Source organism: Oncorhynchus nerka, unplaced genomic scaffold (assembly GCF_034236695.1).
Source record: "Oncorhynchus nerka isolate Pitt River unplaced genomic scaffold, Oner_Uvic_2.0 unplaced_scaffold_10___fragment_4___debris, whole genome shotgun sequence".
Lineage (NCBI taxonomy): Eukaryota > Metazoa > Chordata > Actinopteri > Salmoniformes > Salmonidae > Oncorhynchus > Oncorhynchus nerka.
Window position 1 is genome coordinate 220858 of NW_027040321.1, and position 24186 is coordinate 245043.

At 42.3% G+C, this 24186-nt stretch overlaps 1 protein-coding gene across 1 annotated transcript; it reads left to right on the plus strand.

Moving 5' to 3' along the window:
- The first annotated feature begins 1517 nt into the window (after positions 1–1517).
- LOC115144772 (ceramide kinase-like) lies at positions 1518–24186 on the plus strand. Its single transcript, XM_029685826.2, has 13 exons — positions 1518–1863; positions 17614–17745; positions 19029–19151; positions 20209–20334; positions 21036–21102; positions 21325–21470; positions 22044–22118; positions 22533–22685; positions 22793–22898; positions 23012–23097; positions 23196–23401; positions 23554–23765; positions 23906–24186. Exons 1-13 carry the CDS (start codon positions 1713–1715, stop codon positions 23994–23996), a joined length of 1674 nt encoding a protein of 557 aa, XP_029541686.1. The 5' UTR covers positions 1518–1712; the 3' UTR covers positions 23997–24186.

Sequence of the window (24186 nt, forward strand, 5' to 3'; positions counted from 1 at the left end):
TCTCATTTACTACAGCAACCTGGACAAAATAAAGAATAGCAGTGCGACAAAAACAACAACACAGAGTTACACATAAACAAACGTACAGTCGATAACACAAAGGAAAAGAGGAAAAGAAAGATCTATGTACAGTGTGTGCAAATGTAGAAGAGTAGTGGAACTCACACAGCCACTACATAACAGAGATGTAGTGTTCCAATAAAACCAATGAGGCTTTGTTAGTGAGACCATTGATTATACAGTACTGGCCATTGAAGACATTGTTTTCCTGAATGATCTACTGCAGTGACTAACTGGCACATAAGTTGATCTGCTTTGCATCAATACATTTGGTAAGAAATGCATTCATTCCCTTTCAACATCCAAACTTCATGGAATTATCAAAAGCATAATTTTACAGTACTGTTTATGACCTACTTGAACTTAAAATGAGGCCTCAAACGAGAGTCCAGAGAAAGAAGAAACACCGCCTCACGCCATGGAAGATTTAATTACAAACCACCTCCAGTAGAGTTTAAAGACCTACTGCACCCAAATGTACTAGGTGCTTTTAGCAATGCGGCTGTATTTACAGAACATACACTAACATTGCTTCAATTGTACTGGGTGGTACAACAACAGTCAGTGAGAAGCAAGAAGTTAAATACAATTCCATTTAAACTTACTGTACCGGTGGGTAGGGTGGTTGGACATTATGACGGGGGAATATGAGACAAATTAGCTAAAGGATAATATTATTGAACAGACTTTACAAATGTGGGTCTGTAGTAGACCCACTTCCTCTCCTCTTACCTCATGTCAAAATAAAACTCCCCCACAAGTTATTCATTTTTTGTCCACCTATAACGGAAGTGCAAGGACTATAAATGCTGGATAGAACATAGACTTAGATAGAGATGGCATCATTGTATCTGTTCTATTATAGCATCTGTGCGAGCACGGGCAGTGCCATTGAGACCACCTCCATTTTGAAGTAGTCCATGTTCTTCTACTACTACATGTATAAGTTGGTAAACAAACTGAAAGGGTGCACACTGACACCTGGAGTGTGTTGTTTGAACAGGTATAAATCCAAGTTTGGCGATTTACTGCCACCTGCAGCTACGAAATGCTTACTCACAAGTGTAATTCATTGGCTGATCCACGCTGGTGACCTGGATGGAATTATGTGACAACCAGTTGACTACTTCGAAATGGTGAAAGTCCTCAATGGTGCTGCCCATGCTAAAACGAGTAGCTTTTGGGTACTAGAGTCCTCTATCTATCTCTATGGGATACAAGTAGTAGGCCTAACATGAAAGTCCGTTTGAGTGTGTCTGAAGTTTTGAAAATACATAACACTTATTTAATTGCATTTATTTTACCCTTTAATTGCATTTATTTTACCCATATATGGCTACACATAGGCCTACAATCATATTCATTCCATTTTATTGAAATATTTGCTCTCTAAACCTGCTCATCGCAAAGCCTCTTTCTCCAGCACCAAAATTAGAATACGTTGTGACGCCATGCGTAATTTTCAGCCCTTCCCCTTTTGGTGAATCCCGAAGAATCCGCTATTCAATTGTGGCAGTCAAAAACAGCAACGTTGTTTCCTTATGTATAGAATGCTTCTCAGTAACCTGATAAATTACTAAAGAAATGCTTCGACTAAGATAATATTGATACGCTCTCTAAGTCACCCAGTGCGGTGTCTTACTGGTGAAGGCATGGAAAAACAACCGAGGTTATTGGCATCCCAACTCTTCCTGAAAAACAGCGTCTTCGAAGTATTGTTAAACGGTGTGCTTCTGACATGGAACGAGATTCCGGCCAATAAAAAAGTAGTTTCCGGCAGCATACATCACCCCTTCAAAGTCGGTAAGTGTCATAAGATAAACGGGGTATTAAGTGTGAAGATATATGCTACTAAAATACTCCGACTGAGATCGATGGACAGAGGTGATTTATAGCCTATAGTATGTTGTCTTTGTTGGATATATTCGCTGTCCAGGTGACGTGCGCAGACTAAGGTTAGTCTTAAAATATGTCAATTATTCGTTGCTGCACCTAACCTTTTTGCTGATGAAAGACCATACATTATTGTTATTGTCAACGAATGACATGGTATGTTAAAGCCTACTGTATAGGCCTATTCGAAACCGAGAGTGACAATTTAGTGCAGTCTTTTATTTTAATGTACATTTTTATTAGATACATTTTTATCGTAGCAGCGAGACTATCCATTTCCCAGAACTATGTTTTAAATGAACGCAAGCCAATTATGTTGGATGACAACTGCGGCCCTGGTTTAGGTAGCGTCGCTATTTCGGGTCAATTGGATGGTACGCCATTTGTTCTTGGAGTTCTTCTTTATGAGTTGCCTGACATTTGTCATCACCTCATACGGTAGGGCTAATAACCACTATAGCGCTTGCACGGTAGCCTTCATGTTTTACGCATCCTTCATGTTGTCAGTCTATTCCCAGTACATTTAAACGCACACAGCATAATAATTCTAGGCTGTTCATTATGTATTAGCCTTTATTATAGGCTAATTAGATTCAGTAATGTATTGATATTCAGATTGATGAAATTGTTATTATAGCCTACTAGGTTACATGAGCCAACATGTCTGAATGGAATAGGCTGCGTTTGCCTACACAGGCAGCCCAATTCAGAAGTTTGTCACTTGGTCTTTTGACCATTCAAATCAGATATTTTCACATTAGATATTTTACAGGTCAAAATACCATTTAGTGAAAAAAAGATCAGAATTGGGCTGCCTGTGTAAACTGAGCCATAGTATGACATCCCTTGTCACCTGAGATTCAGAGGAGGAGCAAACATAGAGACAGGGGTCTCCTCTTTGTGTCTGTGGCATTATAGCGTCTAACAGCATTGGCTGTGCCGTTGAGGCTATCTCCATTTTGAAGTAGTAATTTTTGGCTGATCCGTCAAGATGACCGTTGGACATGACTCCAACAAGTTCACCAGGAAAGATCAGCCAATGAAGTGGAAGTCCCACCCAGTTGACTACATTGAAATGGTGGAAGCCCTCAATGGCACTATCCATGCTAATATGGACTTTTAGCCTCGATCATTCTCCTATAGGAGCAAAGCATATCCACATGGGGACGTATGGAATGTGCTTACGTTTGACATTTGAGTAATTTAGCATATGCGACTTACAGGAGCAATTGGAGTTAAATGCCTTGCTCAATGGTACATCGACAAAGATTTCATCTAGTCGGTGCAGGGATTTGAACCAGCAACCTTTTGGTTACTGGCTCAACGCTCTTAACATCTAGGCTACCTGCCGGCACTGTTTAACTCCGTATGGTCTGTTGAATTAAATGTGGCAGTAGGCCTACCACTCCTGAAACCAGGCCTAAATGGAAATTGACTCTACTAAAAGCCTTTTGGATATTCAAAGCATCTTATTGTGGTGAATTCAAAAGCATAGGCTACACTAGAGATATGAGGGAAGAGAGCGGGTTCACACTCCTTATGGTAAATGATAGGCCACGTAGAATTTATAGGAATCCACGGACAATTGTCGTCAACCAATCCAAACTATTTAGATTTCCAAGTCAGGAAATCAACAATATAACATGTTTGATGCTAATTCGGATATTTAATAACTTGTCTAAAAATATTACGAAATTCTATGATTTGTATGATCGCTATCACAGATTGAGTTGCAGTCTTGTCTGCGGCCTAATTCTGTAGTAGACCCTGTGCCATTCAGATTCTCTCATTCTAACAACGGACAGGACAGCCTCACCAAAAGCAAACCCACCCATCACTTTCACTGTCAATGGATAGAGGAAGGCCTAGCACGGGTCTTCCACAATGTAGTTCCTGGCACATGTTTCCACCAGATGTTGTAATGTTTCAAACAGTCCAATGCAAACCCATCCATATTTGTTTAAAGATGAACGGTGAACACTCTGAATCAGAGCTGAGAAGGGCATTCACTCATGATGTCACTCACCACACTATGATGGATAAGGGCCTACTGTTCTGTTGACATTTTCCCTCTGCTTGCTTGGCCCTTTGACATTTCCATGGAGGGCTTATGTTAGCTAGTCTGATTTGGTGTTAGCAGAAACATGTGTCCTGCAAAGCAGGCCCATAACCTACCAAGGGTTTTAATTTCTCCCGCTCCTCATCCCCCAACCCAACTTTCTTTCTATGGCTGTTATTAGCAAAACCAGTACACTAGTTGCACAACTAGGAAAGATCCGGCTAGTGCATAGGACAACGGTGACTTGTGTTTTCCAGAGCAGCTCCATACAATATGGCTGGTACAGTATGTTGTTGACCTACCCTTGTTGTGAGGAGCTAATGGATTTCAGTTATGTAATACTGTTCAATAAGTCATTGGGGTCAACTCTGGGGTTCAGTTTGAGCATCAGGGGTATGATGAGGAAAGTCATGAAGAATTGCTGTGTGTGTGTGTCAGTATATTTCAAAGGAAAGAAGATTATCTTCAAACATTCCAAATATCAATTGTATTGATCTTCTCATTCAATGGAGAAACTGTCAAGTGAGAACCTATGGTTTAGGGTCAAACTAGGTAGGTAGACCTTGATGAGTACAGTTTGTCTGTGATGACTCAGGCTGGGATCCAATCTGAAACTGTGCCATTTAAAGGCCGCTACAGACCCTACTCAAACAGAACGATGGAGTGCCGTATACGGTCCTTTCTAAAATTTGAGCCAAACAAAAGTACGTAGAAAACAACGCCTGTTACCTGCAGCGTTTACCATGAATGCGATCTCTACTAACACGGTCACATGACCTTTTAAAAGCTGCCTTGTCTACTGGCATGATCATATTGACTCCTGTCCTTGGACATCATTTTCATTTGCAACAGAGAGGAGTTGACATAATGACCCAGAGCACTGGAGCAAAGGCCATAACCCCTTCACTTCACAATCACTGGCCTCCCTCCCTTCAGTGTTTTCATGCCTGATATTTCATGCCTGACCCATATCCAGATAGATAGTCGGTAAACATCGGTATCTATTTTTAGCTCGGCACAATATCATGTTGGCTTATTCTGTGACTATGTATTAGGAACACCTTCCAAATATTGAGTTGCACCAGGACAGCCTCAAATTATTGGGGCATGGACTCTGACTCTACAGAGTGTTAAAAGCATTCCACAGAGATGCTGGCCCATTTAGACTACAATGCTTCTCACAGTTGTCAGGTTGGCTGGATGTCCTTTAGGTGGTGGACCTGCAATGGTGCAGTTTGACACAAACCAGTGCATCTGTCACCTACTACCATGCCCTGTTCAATGACACTTACATTGTTGGTCTTGCCCATTCACCTTCTGAATGGCACACACACACAATCCATGTCTCAATTGTCTCAAGGCTTAAATCCTTCTTTAACCTGTGTCCTTCCCTTCATTTACACTGATTTTAAGTGGTTTTAACAGGTGACATCAATAAGGAATCATGGCTTTCATCTGGTCAGTCTGTCATGAAAAGAGCAGATGTTTTGTCTACTCAGTGTTTATCACTAGATAGATTGTTGATATTAGTAAACCATGACCCAAGGAGTTGATAACATTGGCCAACTAAGTATCTGAGAATCAAGTGTGTATAGGCCTGTGATCAAATATGGTATGACTAACCATTATAATGTCCTATAATGTCCTCGGCTACAAAGGACCAATGGTGTACATTCAGCAGGCCAATGTTAAGACCTATATCTCTTACAGTGACATTGTTATAGCTGTAAGTTGTCATAACAAAATGAAATTATCCTGTCATACTTATGTGGTGGCTTCCCATGTGGACAATATATCTGTCTAGAGATAAAACGGACTAGTGACCTCCCTGTGTCGTTAGTTCTTTCATCTTGAGGCTGTCAAAGGTCTCTTCATTTATTTCAGAATGGATGGGCTTTGGCGTCGAATCTATTCATTTCAGGAGCTGGAAAAAGTCCATTAAAATTCAGAGATATCTGATGTTCCAAGGACAAAAGTCTGGAAAATGAGCAATCACAAGCAGCGTTGTTGAAATAATCATCTCTCCAGATGAAAGGGGAATAGTCTTTGATAAAAACACTTTTTTTCAGGCTTAAAGGGTAAATTAGTTTCAACTTATTTCTCATAAGATTATTATTTTCCATTCTCCAGCTAAAAGGGATCAAATTACAGAAGACCTTATCTCAGAGTAGATTGAAAGCTGGCTCCACTGTCTTCAGTGCCAAAATCTGCTGCATCTGAGAGAAACGCACTTTGAACTAAGACGGAGGAAGCGGTAAAGTGAGAGGCCCAACTATGCTGAAATCGGTCTCCTTTCCTGCAGGTGGAATTTATATTTTTTCATTCGTAAAAAAATAAAATAAAATTGCCCACCAAGCAAGGAGTTTTTGTCTGGGGGTCAATGAGTGTCGAATTTGACCAACAAAGAAATGAATGGCTTATTTGTTACGTGAGGTTTATTTGATTTGATTAGAAGTTCCTGCAACCTTCAGAAAAAAGTTGTCTCGAGATGGATGTGCATATTCATGGTATGAGGCTAGTAGCATAGCATCTCTCCATTGAATACAGGCGGTTGATGTTAACAACCCTCGTAGAGTATTCAAAAAAAATATTACAATAATGAGATCCACCAATCCAAAGAAAATATAGGCCGGAGCTAGACTGTCTGCTTTAATTGGAGGATATTTTCATACATATCGGGTTAACTTTTTGTACATAGTCCCCCCATTTTAGGGGACCAAACGTATTGAGAGCGATTCACTTGTATTAGAATAGTCAAGGGTTTAGTATTTGTTCCCATATTGCTAGAACACAATGATTACATCGAGTCACTTTTATTATAAATAAGAATAGAATATTACTAAACACTTCTACATTAATGTGGATGCTAACATTATCACGCATAGTCCTGAATAAATTGTGAATATTGATGAGTGACAATGTTTGCAGCTCAAATATCATACCACCAAGACATGCTAACTTCTCACCATTATAATAATGGGAGATTTGCGGGGGGGGTTGATATTTATGCCTCTAACTTTCTCATCAATATTCAGGATTATCCATATTCATGGTAGCATTAACAGTAATGTCGTGTTTAGAAACATTCTATTCTTAGATGCAAAAGTGACTCCAAAATGACACTACATTGTTTACTATTCATTTCTATTGTGCAGAACATAATCTGAAACACAACCAAAACAAACAGCAAATGCATCCAACAAGTTTGTAGAGTCACAAGCTTGATTTAATCACTGTATTCTAGGAATATGGGACCATATTAGTGAATTTATCCCAATACTTCTGGTCCCTAAAATGGGGCTACAATGTACAAAAAGTATTGTAATTTCGAACCAATTTATCTGATATGGATGAAAAAACCCTCAAACTTTAACCTAGTAGTCATTATGCCAATTTGAAATCCAAAGTGCTGGAGTACGGAGCCAAAACAACATGTGTCACTGTCCCAATACTTTTGGAGCTCACTAGAGTGACTAGTTTGAAATGCTTTTGCCAGCTGTATTTGACGGGGTTCCCTTTGCTTGACAATGTTCCTATATCTCCGATCAGATTTAAAGGACATAAAAGTTGAAGAGATTAAATGAAACCCATTTGCTATGAAGAGGCCTAGTGAATCGGGCTGGATTTTGAAGTTCATCTTGACGAGTATACTTTTAACCTCTCTAGGGTAGGTGAGATGCTAACGTCCCACCAGGCCAACATCCGGTGAAACTGCAGAGAGCTAACATTCTAAATACACCATTTGTTATAGTAAACATTCTTGTAAATACATTTATCTTACATCATTTAAAAGATGAACTTCGTATTAATCCAGCTGCTGTGTCAGATTTCAAAAAGCCGTTACTTTGAAAGCAAACATGCTATTTTCAGGGGGACGGCGCCACGCACACAAGTATTACTAGCATTTTCCAACCAAGCATTAGCGTCATGAAAGTCAGAAATAACAATAAAATAAATCGCTTACCATTGAAGATCTTCCTCTGGTGGCAGAGTGTCCTAACTACACAGTGAATGTTGGTTTTGTTTGTTAAAATCCATTTTTAGAGCCTAACACGAAACATTTGTAAACCGGTTGCGTCGTGATTTCCGTCTCATTCAACTTTGGACGAAGCGTTTGTAGTAATTACACACTAAACAAACGTTTATCCAGTCATGGTTTCATTGCAATCCTCTGATTGTTACTAACACAACTATACTTGATGGTTCTTTTCTAGGGACGTATTGACCGAAACAAACCGATTTGAAGACACCAATCAATGACATCTTTGCGCACCAATGGTAGGACCCGTCTATCGTTGATTGACTGTATTTTGGCCCAATGACCACTGATCATCTTGAAATCTAGCTTGGAAGATAGCCTATGAGCTGAGGTAAACTGCAATATGTAATGGTTATACGTTTGAAGACGAGCCTTTGTCGTAAACTCTGGCATAAAAGAGGTTCATTTGCCATTGCAAATCCTACTTGACGGAGCCACGGGTGTTACGCATAGCAGTACATATTCAATGAGCCGCCAATGTCTAGGTGTCCATCTCCTTCTGAAGCTTGTTCATCCAGCCGGACTCTCGCTGTCTCCGGCTCCACACCTACCTGGCCATCTAATGATGTGAAGTCAGTGACAAAGAAGCGGAGGTGGGGAAGAGAGAAACCTGCAGACAGAGGGCCAGAGGGTCATTGGCTCTGTGTTAGAAGATGTGGAACCAAATCCACCAGTTTTTAGACCCAAAAGGCAGCCAGGACCTCAACTAGACATGACTGCAAATTACAGCCCCCTTCAACTTTTTCAACTGTTTTTCACCTCGTCAGTTGTTGATTTCCCTGGTGTCAAACACCAATAAGTACGGGGCTAAGAAGCAGGCAGGAAAGAAAGAGGCATGGAAGACCATTTCCATGTCAGACCTTTTAATGCTCATTTTCAATGGTAATTTACATGGGGCTGGTGAAGTTGAAAACTCTAAGGGACTACTGGAAAACGTCCGCTCTCTATCAACTGCCTTTCCCCGTGACTGTCATGTCTTGTAAAAGGTTTCTGACTATCTCACGGGCGCTTCACATCAGTGACCCAGAAGTTGATTGGGAGAATGACGAAGAGAGGCACACCGTTTGATAGGCTGTGCAAAATCAAACCTCCCTACCCCAACACTGTTGAGGCCTGCAAGACCTATTTTCAGCCCGCCAGAACCTGTCCATCGATGAGAAGATGGTAGCCTCAAAGGCCAGAATCAGCCTCAAACAATACATGCGTAACAAACCAACCAAATCGGGTTACAAACTATTTGTTTTGGCTGATTCTGTGTGTTGTTTATGAGGGGAAAAACAGTTTTTCTACCGGTAATGGACTGAGTTATGATTCCGTTATGGAGTTATTGGATTTTCAACTGCTGGGGAAGGGCTACAAACTGTTTGTGGACAACTTCTACACAAGCCCTGCCCTGTTTACAGAGCTGAGGAAGGGCTACAAACTGTTTGTGGACAACTTCTACACAAGCCCTACCCTGTTTACAGAGCTGAGGAAGGGCTACAAACTGTTTGTGGACAACTTCTACACCAGCCCTACCCTGTTTACAGAGCTGAGAAAGGGCTACAAACTGTTTGTGGACAACTTCTACACAAGCCCTGCCCTGTTTACAGAGCTGAGGAAGGGCTATAAACTGTTTGTGGACAACTTCTACACAAGCCCTACCCTGTTTACAGAGCTGAGGAAGGGCTACAAACTGTTTGTGGACAACTTCTACACAAGCCCGACCCTGTTTACAGAGCTGAGGAAGGGCTACAAACTGTTTGTGGACAACTTCTACACAAGCCCGACCCTGTTTACAGAGCTGAGGAAGGGCTACAAACTGTTTGTGGACAACTTCTACACAAGCCCTGCCCTGTTTACAGAGCTGAGGAAGGGCTACAAACTGTTTGTGGACAACTTCTACACAAGCCCTGCCCTGTTTACAGAGCTGAGGAAGCAGGATGTGTGGGCTTGTGGCAACATTCGGACCAACAGAGTGGGCTTTCCAAAGACAAAGGTGAACGACATGCCTAAGTGGGCTGAGCGGGATACCATGCAATGGATCCGTGAAGATGGCCTGCTCTTTGTGAAGTGAATGGATACCAGAGAGGTGGTCATGTGCTCCAGTATCCACAAGTCCTTCAGTGGAGATCACGTTGTCAGGCGTGTGAAGGATGGTGCCGGGGCATGGACCACAAAAATATTACATTTGTATGGGGCACCTGGGTGACTTCATGCTCAATATCATGTAGCTCGCTAATTTTCGAAGTTCTGTCCAAAACATTGCTCAGCTATTGTTGCCATCTTATGTTCTTCATTCAAATAATCCACAGCATCCTATCTGTATGTTTGGCTGTTCTTGGTCATTTGAAAGATGATGCAGCAACAATAAAAAACAGAAAATAAATGTTTATTTCCTTGTATTTTCTTCTACCAGATCTATTCTGTGTTATCCTCCTACATTCAATTCACATTTTTCCACAAAATTCAGAGTGTTTCCTTTTAAATGATACCAAGAATGTGCATATCCTTGCCTCTGGGCCCGAGCTACAGGCAGTTAGATTAGGATATGTCTTTTAGGCGGAAATTGAGAAGAAGGGGGAGGTACCCCAAAGAAGTTAAAGTAATTGCAAAAAGGTTCCTATGTAGTGACAGGACACAGAACACCTTTGACCCCCATCTAGGCTTACATCAAATACAGTGAGCTGTTTGTGTAGTGGTGCTCCTAGTTGTAATGGAGTGTGGTGTGGTTTCTTGCCCTCAGCCAATGGTGATATTCCCACAGGGAATTTCACGCACACACATCATAAATGGCTCTGTGTTCACAACCTTGGTGAGTATGTACAAAATGTGTGGTCAAGTATTACGGAGATGTTTGTGTACAATATCTAAATAAAAGTGGTGCAAGTAAGCACATTCTCTGCTGATGCAGTTGCATGTTTCACGTTTATGTGAAAATGGGAACTTTTGTGAACACGAATTGGTTTGACCTGGTTTGTAAAAGGGTTGGCACCTCTTGGGACATTGTGAAGGGTGAGGAGATTAGGGCTGGGTGATATATCAAATTAAGTTGATTATGCGTCTCATATATACTGATAACAAGTTCAAACAAGTGACATTAATACAGGTAACGAGTGGAGGACAAAGGAGCCTCTTAAAGAAGTTACAGGTCTGTGAGAGCCAGAAATCTTGCTTGTTTGTAGGTGACCAAATACTTATTTTCCACCATAATTTGCAAATTAATTAATTAAAAAACCTACAATGTGATTTTCTGGATTTCTTTTTTCATTTTGTCTGTCATTTTTGAAGTGTACCTATGATGAAAATGACAGGCCTCTCATCTTTATAATGTGGGAGAACTTGCACAATTGGTGGCTGACTAAATACTTTTTTGCCCCACTGTATATGTGTATATGTATGTACCAGTCAGACACATCTACTCATTCAAGGGGATTTTATTTATTTTAAAATTTTAGAATAATAGTGAAGACATTAACTATGAAATAACACAATGAAATAACACTTGGAATCATGTTGTAACCAAAAAAGTGTTTGAGGTTCTTCAAAGCATCCACCCAGCTGTCAGCTTCACCTGGAATGCTTTTCCAATAGTCTTGAATGAGTTCCCACATATGCAGAACACTTGTTGGCCACTTTTCTATCACTCAGCGGTCTATCATCCCAAACCATAACTTCTCTAGGGAATTTTGGATAAAAAGCATGCCCAAATTAAACTTCCTGCTACTCGGGCCCAGAAGTTATGATATGCATATAACTGGTAGATTTGGATAGAAAACGCTCTAGTTTCCAAAACTGTTAAAATAGTGTCTGCGTGAGTATAACAGAACTGATTTGGCAGGTGAGAATCCACTTGGGGGGGGGGGGATTGTAGTTTTCTATTCAATGCCATTACAGTATCCATTGATTTAGGACTCAAATTGCAGTTCCTATGCCTTCCACTAGATGTCAACAGTATTTAGAAATTGTTTCGGGCTTGTATTCTGATAAATGAGGGAGTAAGACCAGTCTGAATGAGTGGACACTGCCGTGTCAGAGCTTTTTCATGCGCAATCCCGAGAGAGTGCCTTTCCATTTTATATTGACGACGTTATTGTCCGGTTGAAATATTATTGTTTATTTAGGCTAAAAACAACCTGAGGATTGAATATAAACATCGTTTACGGATACAATTTGGATTTTATGTCTGCCTGTTTTGACTGCGTTTGAGCCTGTGGATTACTGAAGAAAACGTGCGAACAAAACTGAGGTTTTTGGATATCATTTTTTTTCTTAGCTCTCATGGTCTAGTTAAAAATACCTCTCTAAGGTATGCAAAGACTGACATGAGGAAATCTGATTCACTACCCAATTTAGAAATTGCACTACCTGCCGACCCCTTGCACCTCACTGTTTTTAGGGACAGGGATGGTGCCTCACAGTAGAGGCCTTCACGGGTACAAAAAGTTTATCATACGGACACGATATGCATGAATATTTTTTTTTATATAGATACCTGTTCCAAACGGACCCGAGAACCACTCGACCCATTGCATATAGGCCTGGTCGGCTCTAGACTCGATCTGAGTGAGGGAAGCAGCAGAAAAGTCAATTTTTAAGAAACCAGAGCTGAGGTAGAAAGTGGTGACGCTCTAGCAGTTGCCGTGCTGTGTGTAGGCTACAGTGAGAGTGAGTGAGTGACTCAGGGTGCAGGGAGGGAGACACAGCAACCAATCAAGCCAACTTGCGCTATAGTAGACTAATAGCTGCCAGATCTAGGTTATCATCCAATAGGATTGCGTAATACTTGTCTTGACTGCATCAAACCGGGATAAGCTAGCTAGATAAGCTAATTGAAGCTGCATACACTTTCTTGTCCTACACAGTTACAAATAACATCTCCATTCAGAATAATAAGTAACAGCCTACCTGTTGGCTCTTGGTCGTTGTAGCCTATCCTTGCCTTTTAACTTCCATCTTCCATTAATTAGACATCTCTTAACTTGTGCCACACACTGAGGCTCTATGACTGTAGCCTGTTGGTGCTTTCATGACTTATGATTGGCCAACAACAAGCTACACGCATCACTCATGCAAGAGCAGCAGCATCAATTATACAAGCACCTGCTCCCTCTCCTCTTCTCTCCCCTGTAGCGGTCTCGTATGGGTCCTTCCAGACGTCAGGTAAATTGCACATACCCGATAGTAAGACTATTTAAAAGCCTATCAGACCCGTGGCATTAGTTATAATTCTGGATCTGGACCCTCTCGGGTATTCGTGTACAGGTGGATCCATGAAGACCTCTACATCAGCTTGTTGAGCCAAGTTACTCCCGCCATACCCTTCCTCCCAAGTCACTCCCGCCATACCTCTCCTCTATAGTGGCCTTTATTTACACTCCTTAGCCAATGGGGTTGTTGGCACCTCCAGCACTGGTGGACTTGTTCAATATAGTCTTTGATAAATCTCACATGTTATTAACATGTCATAGGTCATGGACGGGGTACTTTAAAAGTTGACTTCTCAGTCGACACAAACTGCATTCGAGGTCAGCTTGAAGGGTTGGGGTATGCGGACAGAAATAAAACATACACTGCCATTCAAATTTTTTGGGTCACTTAGAAATGTTTTTATTTTTGAAGGAAAAGCTAATTTTGTGTCCATTAAAATAACATCAAATTGATCAGAAATACAGTGTAGACATTGCTAATGTTGTAAATGACTATTGTAGCTGGAAACGGCAGATTTTTTATGGAATATCTACATAGGCGTACAGAGACCCATTATCAGCAACCATCACTCCTGTGTTCCAATGGTGTGTTGTTAGCTAATCCAAGTTGATCATTTTAAAAGGCTAATTGATCATTAGAAAACCCTTTTGCAATTGTTAGCATTGCTGAAAACTGTTGTACTGATTTAAAGAAACAATAAAACTGTCCTTTAGACTAGTTGAGTATCTGGAGCATCAGCATTTGTGGATTCGATTACAGGCTCAAAATTGCCAGAAACAAAGATCTTTCTTCTGAAACTCGTCAGTCTATTCTTGTTCTGAGAAATGAAGGTGCAAAATTGCGAAGAAACTGAAGATCTCGTACAACGTTGTGTACTGCTCCCTTCACAGAGCAGCGCAAACTGGCCCTAACCAGACTAGAAAGTGGGAGGCCCCGGTGCACAACTGATCAAGAGGACAAGTGCATTAGTGTCTAGTTTGATAAGCAGACACCTCACAAGTCCTCAACTGGCAGCTTCACTGTTGATGTTGAGACTGGTGTTTTGCAGGTACTATTTAATGAAGCTGCCAGTAGGGCTGGGCGATATGGCAAATAAATTAGCACAATATTTATATATGAACCTGAACAAACCGTGGTTAGAGCATTGGGCCAGTAACCGAAAGATTGTTCGATCAAATCCCCGAGCTGAAAAGGTACAAATCTGTCGTTCTACCTCTGAACAAGGCAGTTAACCCACTGATCCCTGATAGACTGTCATTGTAAATAAGAAGTTGTTCTTAACTGACTTGCCTAGTTAAATAAAGTTTACTTTTTTTATTATGTGAGCTAGACATAAAATTATACTTGAAGGAAAATTGTTCCATGTTTTCGACCAGGGAGCACGTACCTGTGGTCAATTACATTTACATTACATTTTATATTTAAGTCATTTAGCAGACGCTCTTATCCAGAGCGACTTACAAATTGGTGCTTTCACCTTATGACATCCAGTGGAACAGCCACTTTACAATAGTGCATCTAGGTCTTTTAAGGGGGGGAGGAGAAGGATTACTTTATCCTATCCTAGGTATTCCTTAAAGAGGTGGGGTTTCAGGTGTCTCCGGAAGGTGGTAATTGACTCCGCTGTCCTGGCGTCGTGAGGGAGTTTGTTCCACCATTGGGGGGCCAGAGCAGCGAACAGTTTTGACTGGGCTGAGCGGGAACTGTACTTCCTCAGTGGTAGGGAGGCGAGCAGGCCAGAGGTGGATGAACGCAGTGCCCTTGTTTGGGTGTAGGGCCTGATCAGAGCCTGGAGGTAGTGAGGTGCCGTTCCCCTCACAGCTCCGTAGGCAAGCACCATGGTCTTGTAGCGGATGCGAGCTTCAACTGGAAGCCAGTGGAGAGAGCGGAGGAGCGGGGTGACGTGAGAGAACTTGGGAAGGTTGAACACCAGACGGGCTGCGGCGTTCTGGATGAGTTGTAGGGGTTTAATGGCACAGGCAGGGAGCCCAGCCAACAGCGAGTTGCAGTAATCCAGACGGGAGATGACAAGTGCCTGGATTAGGACCTGCGCCGCTTCCTGTGTGAGGCAGGGTCGTACTCTGCGGATGTTGTAGAGCATGAACCTACAGGAACGGGCCACCGCCTTGATGTTATTTGAGAACGACAGGGTGTTGTCCAGGATCACGCCAAGGTTCTTAGCGCTCTGGGACGAGGACACAATGGAGTTGTCAACCGTGATGGCGAGATCATGGAACGGGCAGTCCTTCCCCGGGAGGAAAGAGCAGCTCCGTCTTGCCGAGGTTCAGCTTGAGGTGATGATCCGTCATCCACACTGATATGTCTGCCAGACATGCAGAGATGCGATTCGCCACCTGGTCGTCAGAAGGGGGAAAGGAGAAGATTAATTGTGTGTCGTCTGCATAGCAATGATAGGAAAGACCATGTGAGGTTATGACAGAGCCAAGTGACTTGGTGTATAGCGAGAATAGGAGAGGGCCTAGAACAGAGCCCTGGGGGACACCAGTGGTGAGAGCACGTGGTGAGGGGACGGATTCTCGCCACGCCACCTGGTAGGAGCGACCTGTCAGGTAGGACGCAATCCAAGCGTGGGCCGCGCCGGAGATGCCCAACTCGGAGAGGGTGGAGAGGAGGATCTGATGGTTCACAGTATCGAAGGCAGCCGATAGGTCTAGAAGGATGAGAGCAGAGGAGAGAGAGTTAGCTTTAGCAGTGCGGAGCGCCTCCGTGATACAGAGAAGAGCAGTCTCAGTTGAATGACTAGTCTTGAAACCTGACTGATTTGGATCAAGAAGGTCATTCTGAGAGAGATAGCGGGAGAGCTGGCCAAGGACGGCACGTTCAAGGGTTTTGGAGAGAAACGAAAGAAGGGATACTGGTCTGTAGTTGTTGACATCGGAGGGATCGAGTGTAGGTTTTTTCAGAAGGGGTGCAACTCTCGCTCTCTTGAAGACGGGAGGGACGTAGCCAATTAAATTAATAAGCCTCTTGAGACCTTCCTTTTCGACTGTGCTAATTGGTAGCATGTCCTTAGCAATGCAATGTATAATAGCATTTGTGATGTCTTGTCTATGTTTGTTTGTAGGGCATAAAAGCTGTCAATGTTGACTGCTTCGGGCAAACATCCCTAGATTGGCTAGTGCTCGAGGGGCTTTTATCAAAAACTCAAACTTCCTGCATGTTCCTAAGAGTGACTTTGATTCAGATGTTGAAGAAGGTTTGTCGTATTACCAGACTTCGTAGCCACCTGTCTATGGCACAATTTGCACCGAACATTGCTCTGCTCTTTGTCGGACTTCAAAAAGCCAAACCTCTTCCAAATTACTGAAACAGTTTAACCCTTTTTATCAATAATTTCTTCGTTGGAAGCTGCTCCTTCTCCATGGCTTTCACAGCCGCTGTTTTCGCCTACATCACTCATTTTTCGTGGTTAATAGTGGCTACTCCATCACTTGAGGTGCTAAGTGGGTTTTAGTGGGCGGATACCTCTCCTTGTGCATAGTGTCACTTCTCTGCACCTTCCTGCTGCATCACAGAGGTGAAATGGACTGCTGTACCTAACTATTCTATATCAACATTATCAAAAATGAATCTAAACGTTTGATATAGTTATTGAGAGAAGTAATTGCCTCTAATTATTGATATTGATTTATCGCCCAGCCATAGCTACCAGTTGAGGACTTGTGAGCCGTCTGTTTCTCAAACTAGACTCTAATGTACTTGTCCTCTTGCTCAGTTGTGCACCGGGACCTCCCACTCTTTCTATCATTAATGAATGATCAACACAGAAGTCTCACGAGGTCATTAATGTTTCCCTGATTTCCTATAGAGCTGTTATAGAACTGCTGTGGGCACAAAAACAAATGAATGCAGGATCGGCTCATGATAATGACTTCAGGAAAATGGTGGTAATAACAGACACCATTAATGTAGGAGTTGCCCTAACAATATGGTATTGTTTGGTCCATAGTGATTGATCTAATCTTTCTCCAAATGATCCCCTTCTATTAGCCATCAGTAGTGCTCTCTATGGCAGGAGCGGTCAACAGCTATACAACACTAATGGTTCTCCCCCTCCTTGCCTTCTCTGTCCAACACTACCTCCACCCTAATGCTGAAATCAAACTGTTAATAGCCCATTAGAGAGCCCATCTCATCACATTAACTTTATTAGCAGGAAGCTATCCAAGCTGTAATTGATACAGCCAGCCAAGTTTGTTTGGGTAGGTAAAAAAGAGAGAGATCCTGAGATCCTGGCACAGTCTCTCTTGTTTTGTGTGTGTGTGTGTGCTTTTCCAATACATTTCATTTCTAAAGGGTACATCTCTGGTTCCTGCCACATTGTGACAGATTGATTTGGTGTGTTTCACAGGTACCAACCACAGCGTGTCCGTGTCTGAGATCCTAGCAGTCCGGGAGCTCGATGTGGATGGCGGGACGAACGATGATGGCAGGTGGCAGATGCCCCAGAAACTGACTGAGGCCTATCCATATGCATTCACAGGTACACATTGTTGGTCATCTAGACCAATCTACAGATAATGGATTCAATATGTAGTGTGATTACCCATAAAATTATGAATTCACTCAAGGTTTATACATATGTCCATTCAATAGAGAATTGCTTCTGAAAAATTATAGTCCAAACCATGTCTCTACCATATACACTGCTTTCAGAAAGTATTCATACCCCTTGACTTATTCCACATTTTGTTTATACAGCCTGAATTCAAAATGGATTAAAGTAAAAATTCTCACCCATCTACACACAATACCCCATAATGACAAAATTAAAACATGTTTTAGAAATTGTTACAAATTTATGAAAAATGAAATGCATAGATATCATTTTCATAAGTATTCACATCCCTCAGTAAATACTTTAGAAGCACCTTTGGTAGCAATTACAGCTGTGAGTCTTTCTGGGTAAGTCTCCTAAGCACTTTCCACACCTGGATTGTGCAACATTTGCCCATTTCTTTCAAAAAATTATTCAAGCTCTGTCAAATTTGGTTGTTGAACATTGCCGGAGAACCATTTTCAGGTCTTGCCATAGATTTTCAAGTAACTTTGTCAAAACTGTAACTTGGCCACTCAAACATTCACTGTCTTCTTGGTAAGCAACTCCATTATACATTTGGCATTGTGTTTTAGGGTATTGTACTGCTGAAAGGTGAATTAATCACCCAGTGTCTGGTGGAAAGCAGACTGCTCTTAGCTCCGTTTCTTTTTTTAATCCTGAAACTCCATTCCTTAACGATACAAGCATACCCATAACATGATGCAGCCACCACTATGCTTGGAAATATTAAGAGTGATACTCAGTAATGTATTGGATTTGTCCCAAACATAACACTTTGTATTCAGGACAAAAAGTGAATTGCTTTTCCACATTGTTTTCAGTATGACTTTAGTGCCTTGTTGCAAATATGTTTTGGAATATTTGTATTCTGTACAGGCTTCCTTTTCACTCTGTTAATTAGGTTAATATTGTGGAGTAACTACAATGTTGTTGATTCATCCTCAGTTTTCTCCTATCACAGCCATTAAACTCTGCAACTGTTTTAAAGTCATCATTGGCCTCATGGTGAAATCCCTGAGTGGTTTCTTTCGTCTCCGTCAACTGAGTTAGGAAGGACGCCTGCATCTTTGTAGTGACTGGGTGTATTGATATACCATCCAGTGTAATTAATAACTTCATGCTCAATACGGTAGATAATACCGCAATGTAAATGAGTTTTGTTAAGCCTCTGTACCCTGTCACCCCTTTGCGTCCCCCTTCCACAGTGTCCTATGTGGAGAGAGCGAGGCAGCACCGCTGGCGGTGTAGTGACGTCACCTTCCACTGTTCAGACGGGGCGCTGCGTCAGCAGTGGATCCAGACCATCAGAGAGCAGCTCACAGCACTGAGTATGGCTGAGTATTACTGACAATGAATATGCTTTGTGAAGTTTGGCTGCAAAGCTTACTCAGAAATGAGTGGCCTTCATTCTGTTCTGTTAATCAGTGTACTGAGCGATTAACCGTCATTTCATATTTTTTCCGGTCATTAAACAACTCATTGACCGTCTGTTCAATTACTTGAATTCAATCTAGTTCGTTTTTTTATGTGAGCCCAGAGTGCCATTTCTCTAGAGAGAAATGAAATAATTAGACAGAAATCAAGTAAACTATGTGGGACAAGGGGCTGAAGGGAGTTGTCATTTTCATTAAGCAAATATTCAACCTAGTTCAGCTCAGAAACATGATAATTAACTACAATCCAATTGTGCCAGTTTTTTTTTATAGTTTTGGACAGAGATCAGAGCGGTTGCCAACATCAGTCCAAAATAAGCCCAATGTGTTTCTATGTTCTTATTTTGGACCTCAACTTGTCGCCTGCCTTTGACAACGGCTCCCATTGTTAGGGCAGAGACATCATTATATACAGATCTCTGGACGGATACACTTTTACGCTTGCTATGTTAGGTTAGATGCACACAGAGCGGAATGTACACAATGCTGAGAGGGACAGAGACCGTTTGAAAGTATGCCTTATCTACTTTGAAGAACTAGTTAAATGATTTCGTCAGACAGCTCTACAACATAAGCTACTTAGGAAGGCTACCTAAATAGAATTACTAGACAGTACAGTATGGGGAGCACAGAGATAACGTTAGTTTTGGCTCGCTGACTGCTACTACCTGAGCAGAGATGAGATGACTTTAAGGAACTGATATTTGAACTGATAAATGACTTTTTCTATTGATGTCTACCAAGGTGGACCTGACAGAGACAATGGAATATTTTCTATGTTTTGGCAGTTATTTTGTTTTTTAAAGCATTAAATACATTATTGAAAACCGTGATTATTTTTTCAAAAATCAAACCGAACCAACCTCAAAGAGCACTAATTGTTCAGTACTATTGCTCAGCCTACAGCCTAGAAATTGATCTGGGGAAAAATCTTTCACTTGACTTTTTGCAGCTAGCAGACCCAAGCATTTGCTGGTGTACATCAACCCTTATGGGGGCAAGCAGCAAGGCGAGTGCATTTATGAGCAGAAAGTCGCGCCTCTCTTCGCCTGTGCCTCCATCTCCACAGACGTGATTGGTGAGTTCCTGCCAAAGACATTAAACATGCTTTAATAAAAGATGAGTCTTTATGGGCCAAGTCAAATTGTTCACTGTAGGCAAATGGGCACAAGCTCTCTCAGGCCGCACAGGAATATGACATAATTTACGGCTGCAATCTATCATCCTAGTTCCTCATTGGAAAGGATGATGGTCGATGAATACTGGATTCCTTTACATCCGGTTTACTTCTCAGACTAGAGAAAGACTGGACATTTGTCAAAGTCACACATTTTGACGAATTGCATTTAACTATACAGCTGCTTGGGTTGATATCAAGATATTGATACAGTATTTGAACAATTGTAAAAAATGTAAAACATCTTACGGTGGGTGTGAAAATGTTTGCACATAAAATCAAACAATTCCTTTGGCTACAAATTGTTTCAATGTCTAACAATTAGAGAAGAGAAAATGTACTTTAGGACTTCCTCTATCTCAGACTTCTTTATGGAAAATGCTTAGTCGATATATTGCTCCAAGCGAGTGAATGATTACTCCCTAAGTCCAAAATATCGATTTATGCAACAAATTAGGAAAACATCATGCAATATAAATTAATCAATTGTTAACCTGTTCAAGTTGACATTTCAAGTGTATCTCAACTACAAGAAGCACTTGAAAGACAAACATGAAGCATGCTGAGACGTCTAACTCTTTCCTGGTCATTTGTTGTCATAGTTACAGAGCATGCCAATCATGCCAGGGACCACCTGAGGACAGAGGCGGAGTTAAAGAAATATGATGGGTGAGTCGAGGATGTCATTGTCGCTATAGTAATCAAAGGTCTGTTTTCAAGACCTCTTTGTAGTCTGGTTTTCAGCTCAACCGTCACTAAATCATATTCAACCAATTACAGTTGAACTAAAAACACCCCCGGTCAAATATATTAATCTCAAACGACAAAACAAAAAGATCAGTTTTGTTGTTATGATCTTTGTGTGTTACATGACCTTTGACCTCTATGCAGAGTGGTGTGTGTGGGCGGGGACGGCATGTTCAGCGAGATAGTTCACGGCCTGGTCTCTCGAACACAGAGGGATAACGGAGTGGACCAGAACAGCCCGGAGGAGAAGCTGGTACCCTGTAGTCTCCGCATCGGCATAATACCCGCAGGTTAGTCATGGCCCCACGCAGACATTCACAAGCACATGCATGTACACATTCTATACATGCCATCTGCAAGCATTCTCTTTTTTTGTCTTGACAATATAGAATCTTATATTTAATATTTTGGATTTAATGTAACAATATTCTTGTCTATAGCTATTTTGTTTTATGTGGAAGAGTAGCTCCTGCATGTGCAACAGCTAACAGCTAAAAACACACATCACTATGTTTACACAGCAATGATCACATAATAAGCTATCAATAGCTCAATTTATAAACTAATGTCAACCATGAGGTCCATTTCATGTACACTACCTGTGTTGATTTCCGCGTTCCATTTTTCCATCTTACACACACCCTGGCCGTGATCCCACTCTCCAAGGGTGTTGGGATATGCAATAAAAAATAAAAAACATTTCCAATACATGCATGCATATTAGTACACACTTGTACATGTATGAGAGAGGACAATTATAAGCACCCACCAAATTATTATTATTACAAACACACACACTGCTAGCTTTTGTCTGTGTAGTCAGGAACATAATGTATCATTGTCTTGTTTTGTGTGGTATCCAGGTTCAACGGACTGCATCTGCTATGCCACTGTCGGCATCAATGACCCTGTGACCTCAGCTTTACATGTCATAGTGGGTGGGTGCAGTTATCTACATTGAAATATTAACAGCACTTCCAATTAAATTGCCTTTAAAAATAGTGTAACTGACATTTGTATACAGCACAGACTAGTAGTATAAGCGTTATTTGTCACTGTTCCAGGTCATTCCTGGAGATTCATTGTGAATAGAAATGTCTCGTGTTTGACACTTCTATGTTATCGCTATGGCACACTCAGCTGACCAACAAGTGACAGCCATGACCTACTTATTCAGAGCTTTTGAGATAAGATGAAACTGCTGGAGGTCAGTGTGGGTGGGTGGGTGGATGGGTGTGCAGGTGTGTTTTTTTTTTTTATAGTAAAAGCACATAGTGTGTCATCACACCTCTTTAAGACACTACCCCACACACACAGTATCTGTGGAGGATCACTCATACTAGACTTCACAGGAGACTCCCAGCCAATGGACGTGTGCTCGGTCCATCACAACAACACATTCTTGAGGTATTCCATCTCCCTGCTTGGATATGGTTTCTACGGCGACGTGCTGGCAGACAGCGAGAGGAAACGCTGGATGGGACCAGCCAGATACGACTTTTCAGGTGGGTCAGAGGAGTAGCTTTAGCTGTTTTAGGAAACACAACCATTGTTATTGTTGCAGTAGTCTGTTGTCATTGCAAGTGATATGGCATGATGTCGTTTTGTGCAGGTTTTAAGACGTTTCTGACACATCACCACTATGAAGGGGCTGTGTCTTTTCTACCAGCAACTGACATACTGGGAACACCGCGAGACAAGACCAGGTGTAGAGCTGGGTATGTAACACTGTACACGTACCACCTGTTGTGTAGTTTAGTATTACATGTTTGTCTAGATGGTGCAAAGGAGATTGCTCACTTGGCTAGCCAACTCCATTCCTGCTTTCCAGGTGCTTCATATGCCAGCACGACGGGCAGCTGTATTCAGGGGATTCCCCAGAGGAATCCAAGACTGCTCCAGATGTCTCAGGCAGAGGTAGGTACAGTATCTCTGCCTGAACGCACATATGGCCTCAACTCTACTGAAACCTGCTCAATGTTTTCACCACAAAGCCCCTTTCTGCTCTATCCCAGAATATGAAGTGGGGTGGGGGGTGGTCAGAGGGAAGTTCCTGGCCATCAACGCGGCCAGTATGAGCTGTGCCTGTCCCCGTAGCCCCATGGGCCTGTCCCCCGCCGCCCACCTCGCTGACGGCACCACCGACCTCATCCTCGTACGCAAGTGCTCCCGGTTCAACTTCCTGCGCCACCTGCTACGCCACACCAGCAAAGACGACCAGGTAACCACACTGGATGGGGCTACTGCAATGGTTTCTTGATTTCTGTGGATACTCCAACCCTGGTCCAGAGCAGTGGTTGCATGAGATGGTTAACTCGCCACTTTCCTGTATCAGGGATTTCACTTTCTCACTTCTGTTCCTCCCCCCTTCAGTTTGACATGACCTTTGTAGAGGTGCACCGTGTGCGGCGCTTCCGCTTCACGCCACGCCACTGCCAAAACGACTCGGAGCTGGACCTGAGGGAGAACGGCAAGCAGCTCTTCAGCCAGATCTGCCGGGACCACCCGGCCTGCAGCTGCAGCCCTGCCTATAGCAGCTGGAACTGTGACGGCGAGATCCTCCCCCACGCTGCCATTGAAGTCGGGTACGCAACCCTCTACATGGAAATATAACACACTTCTAAAAGTTTATTTTCTGCACTGTGCTGTCTTCAACATTTGAATTGAATTCCTGCCTTTGTTTTTTTTCCCTGACAATGTTTTTCTTTGTATTCTGCCCTGACAGAGTTCACTGCCAGTTGATCAAGCTGTTTGCGCGAGGGATCGAAGAGCAGCCTTTGTTTGAGGACCTCGCCAACCCCCCGTGTGCACTCTAGGTCCCCTCGCCCCTCCGCTGCCCTACCCTATCAGTCACTGGAACAGTCCTACAGCGTTTCAAAGACTCCCTCTGCTGTCACTTACCTTAGCCCTGTGCACTACCTTTCTCTAATGTACTTTCTGGGGACATTTTGGAGGTCACAATTTCACAGGTCAAAGAGTGCTGGTGCTGGTACATTTACGGAGGTT

Bases quoted from the DNA above. Each gene is read 5' to 3' on its own strand.
- LOC115144772 (XM_029685826.2), top strand. From the start codon at position 1,713: ATGGAAAAACAACCGAGGTTATTGGCATCCCAACTCTTCCTGAAAAAC. The intron at 19,152-20,208 runs GTATGGCTGAGT...GACTTTTTGCAG, and splicing joins AGAGCAGCTCACAGCACTGA to CTAGCAGACCCAAGCATTTG. The intron at 22,119-22,532 runs GTGGGTGCAGTT...TAGACTTCACAG, and splicing joins AGCTTTACATGTCATAGTGG to GAGACTCCCAGCCAATGGAC.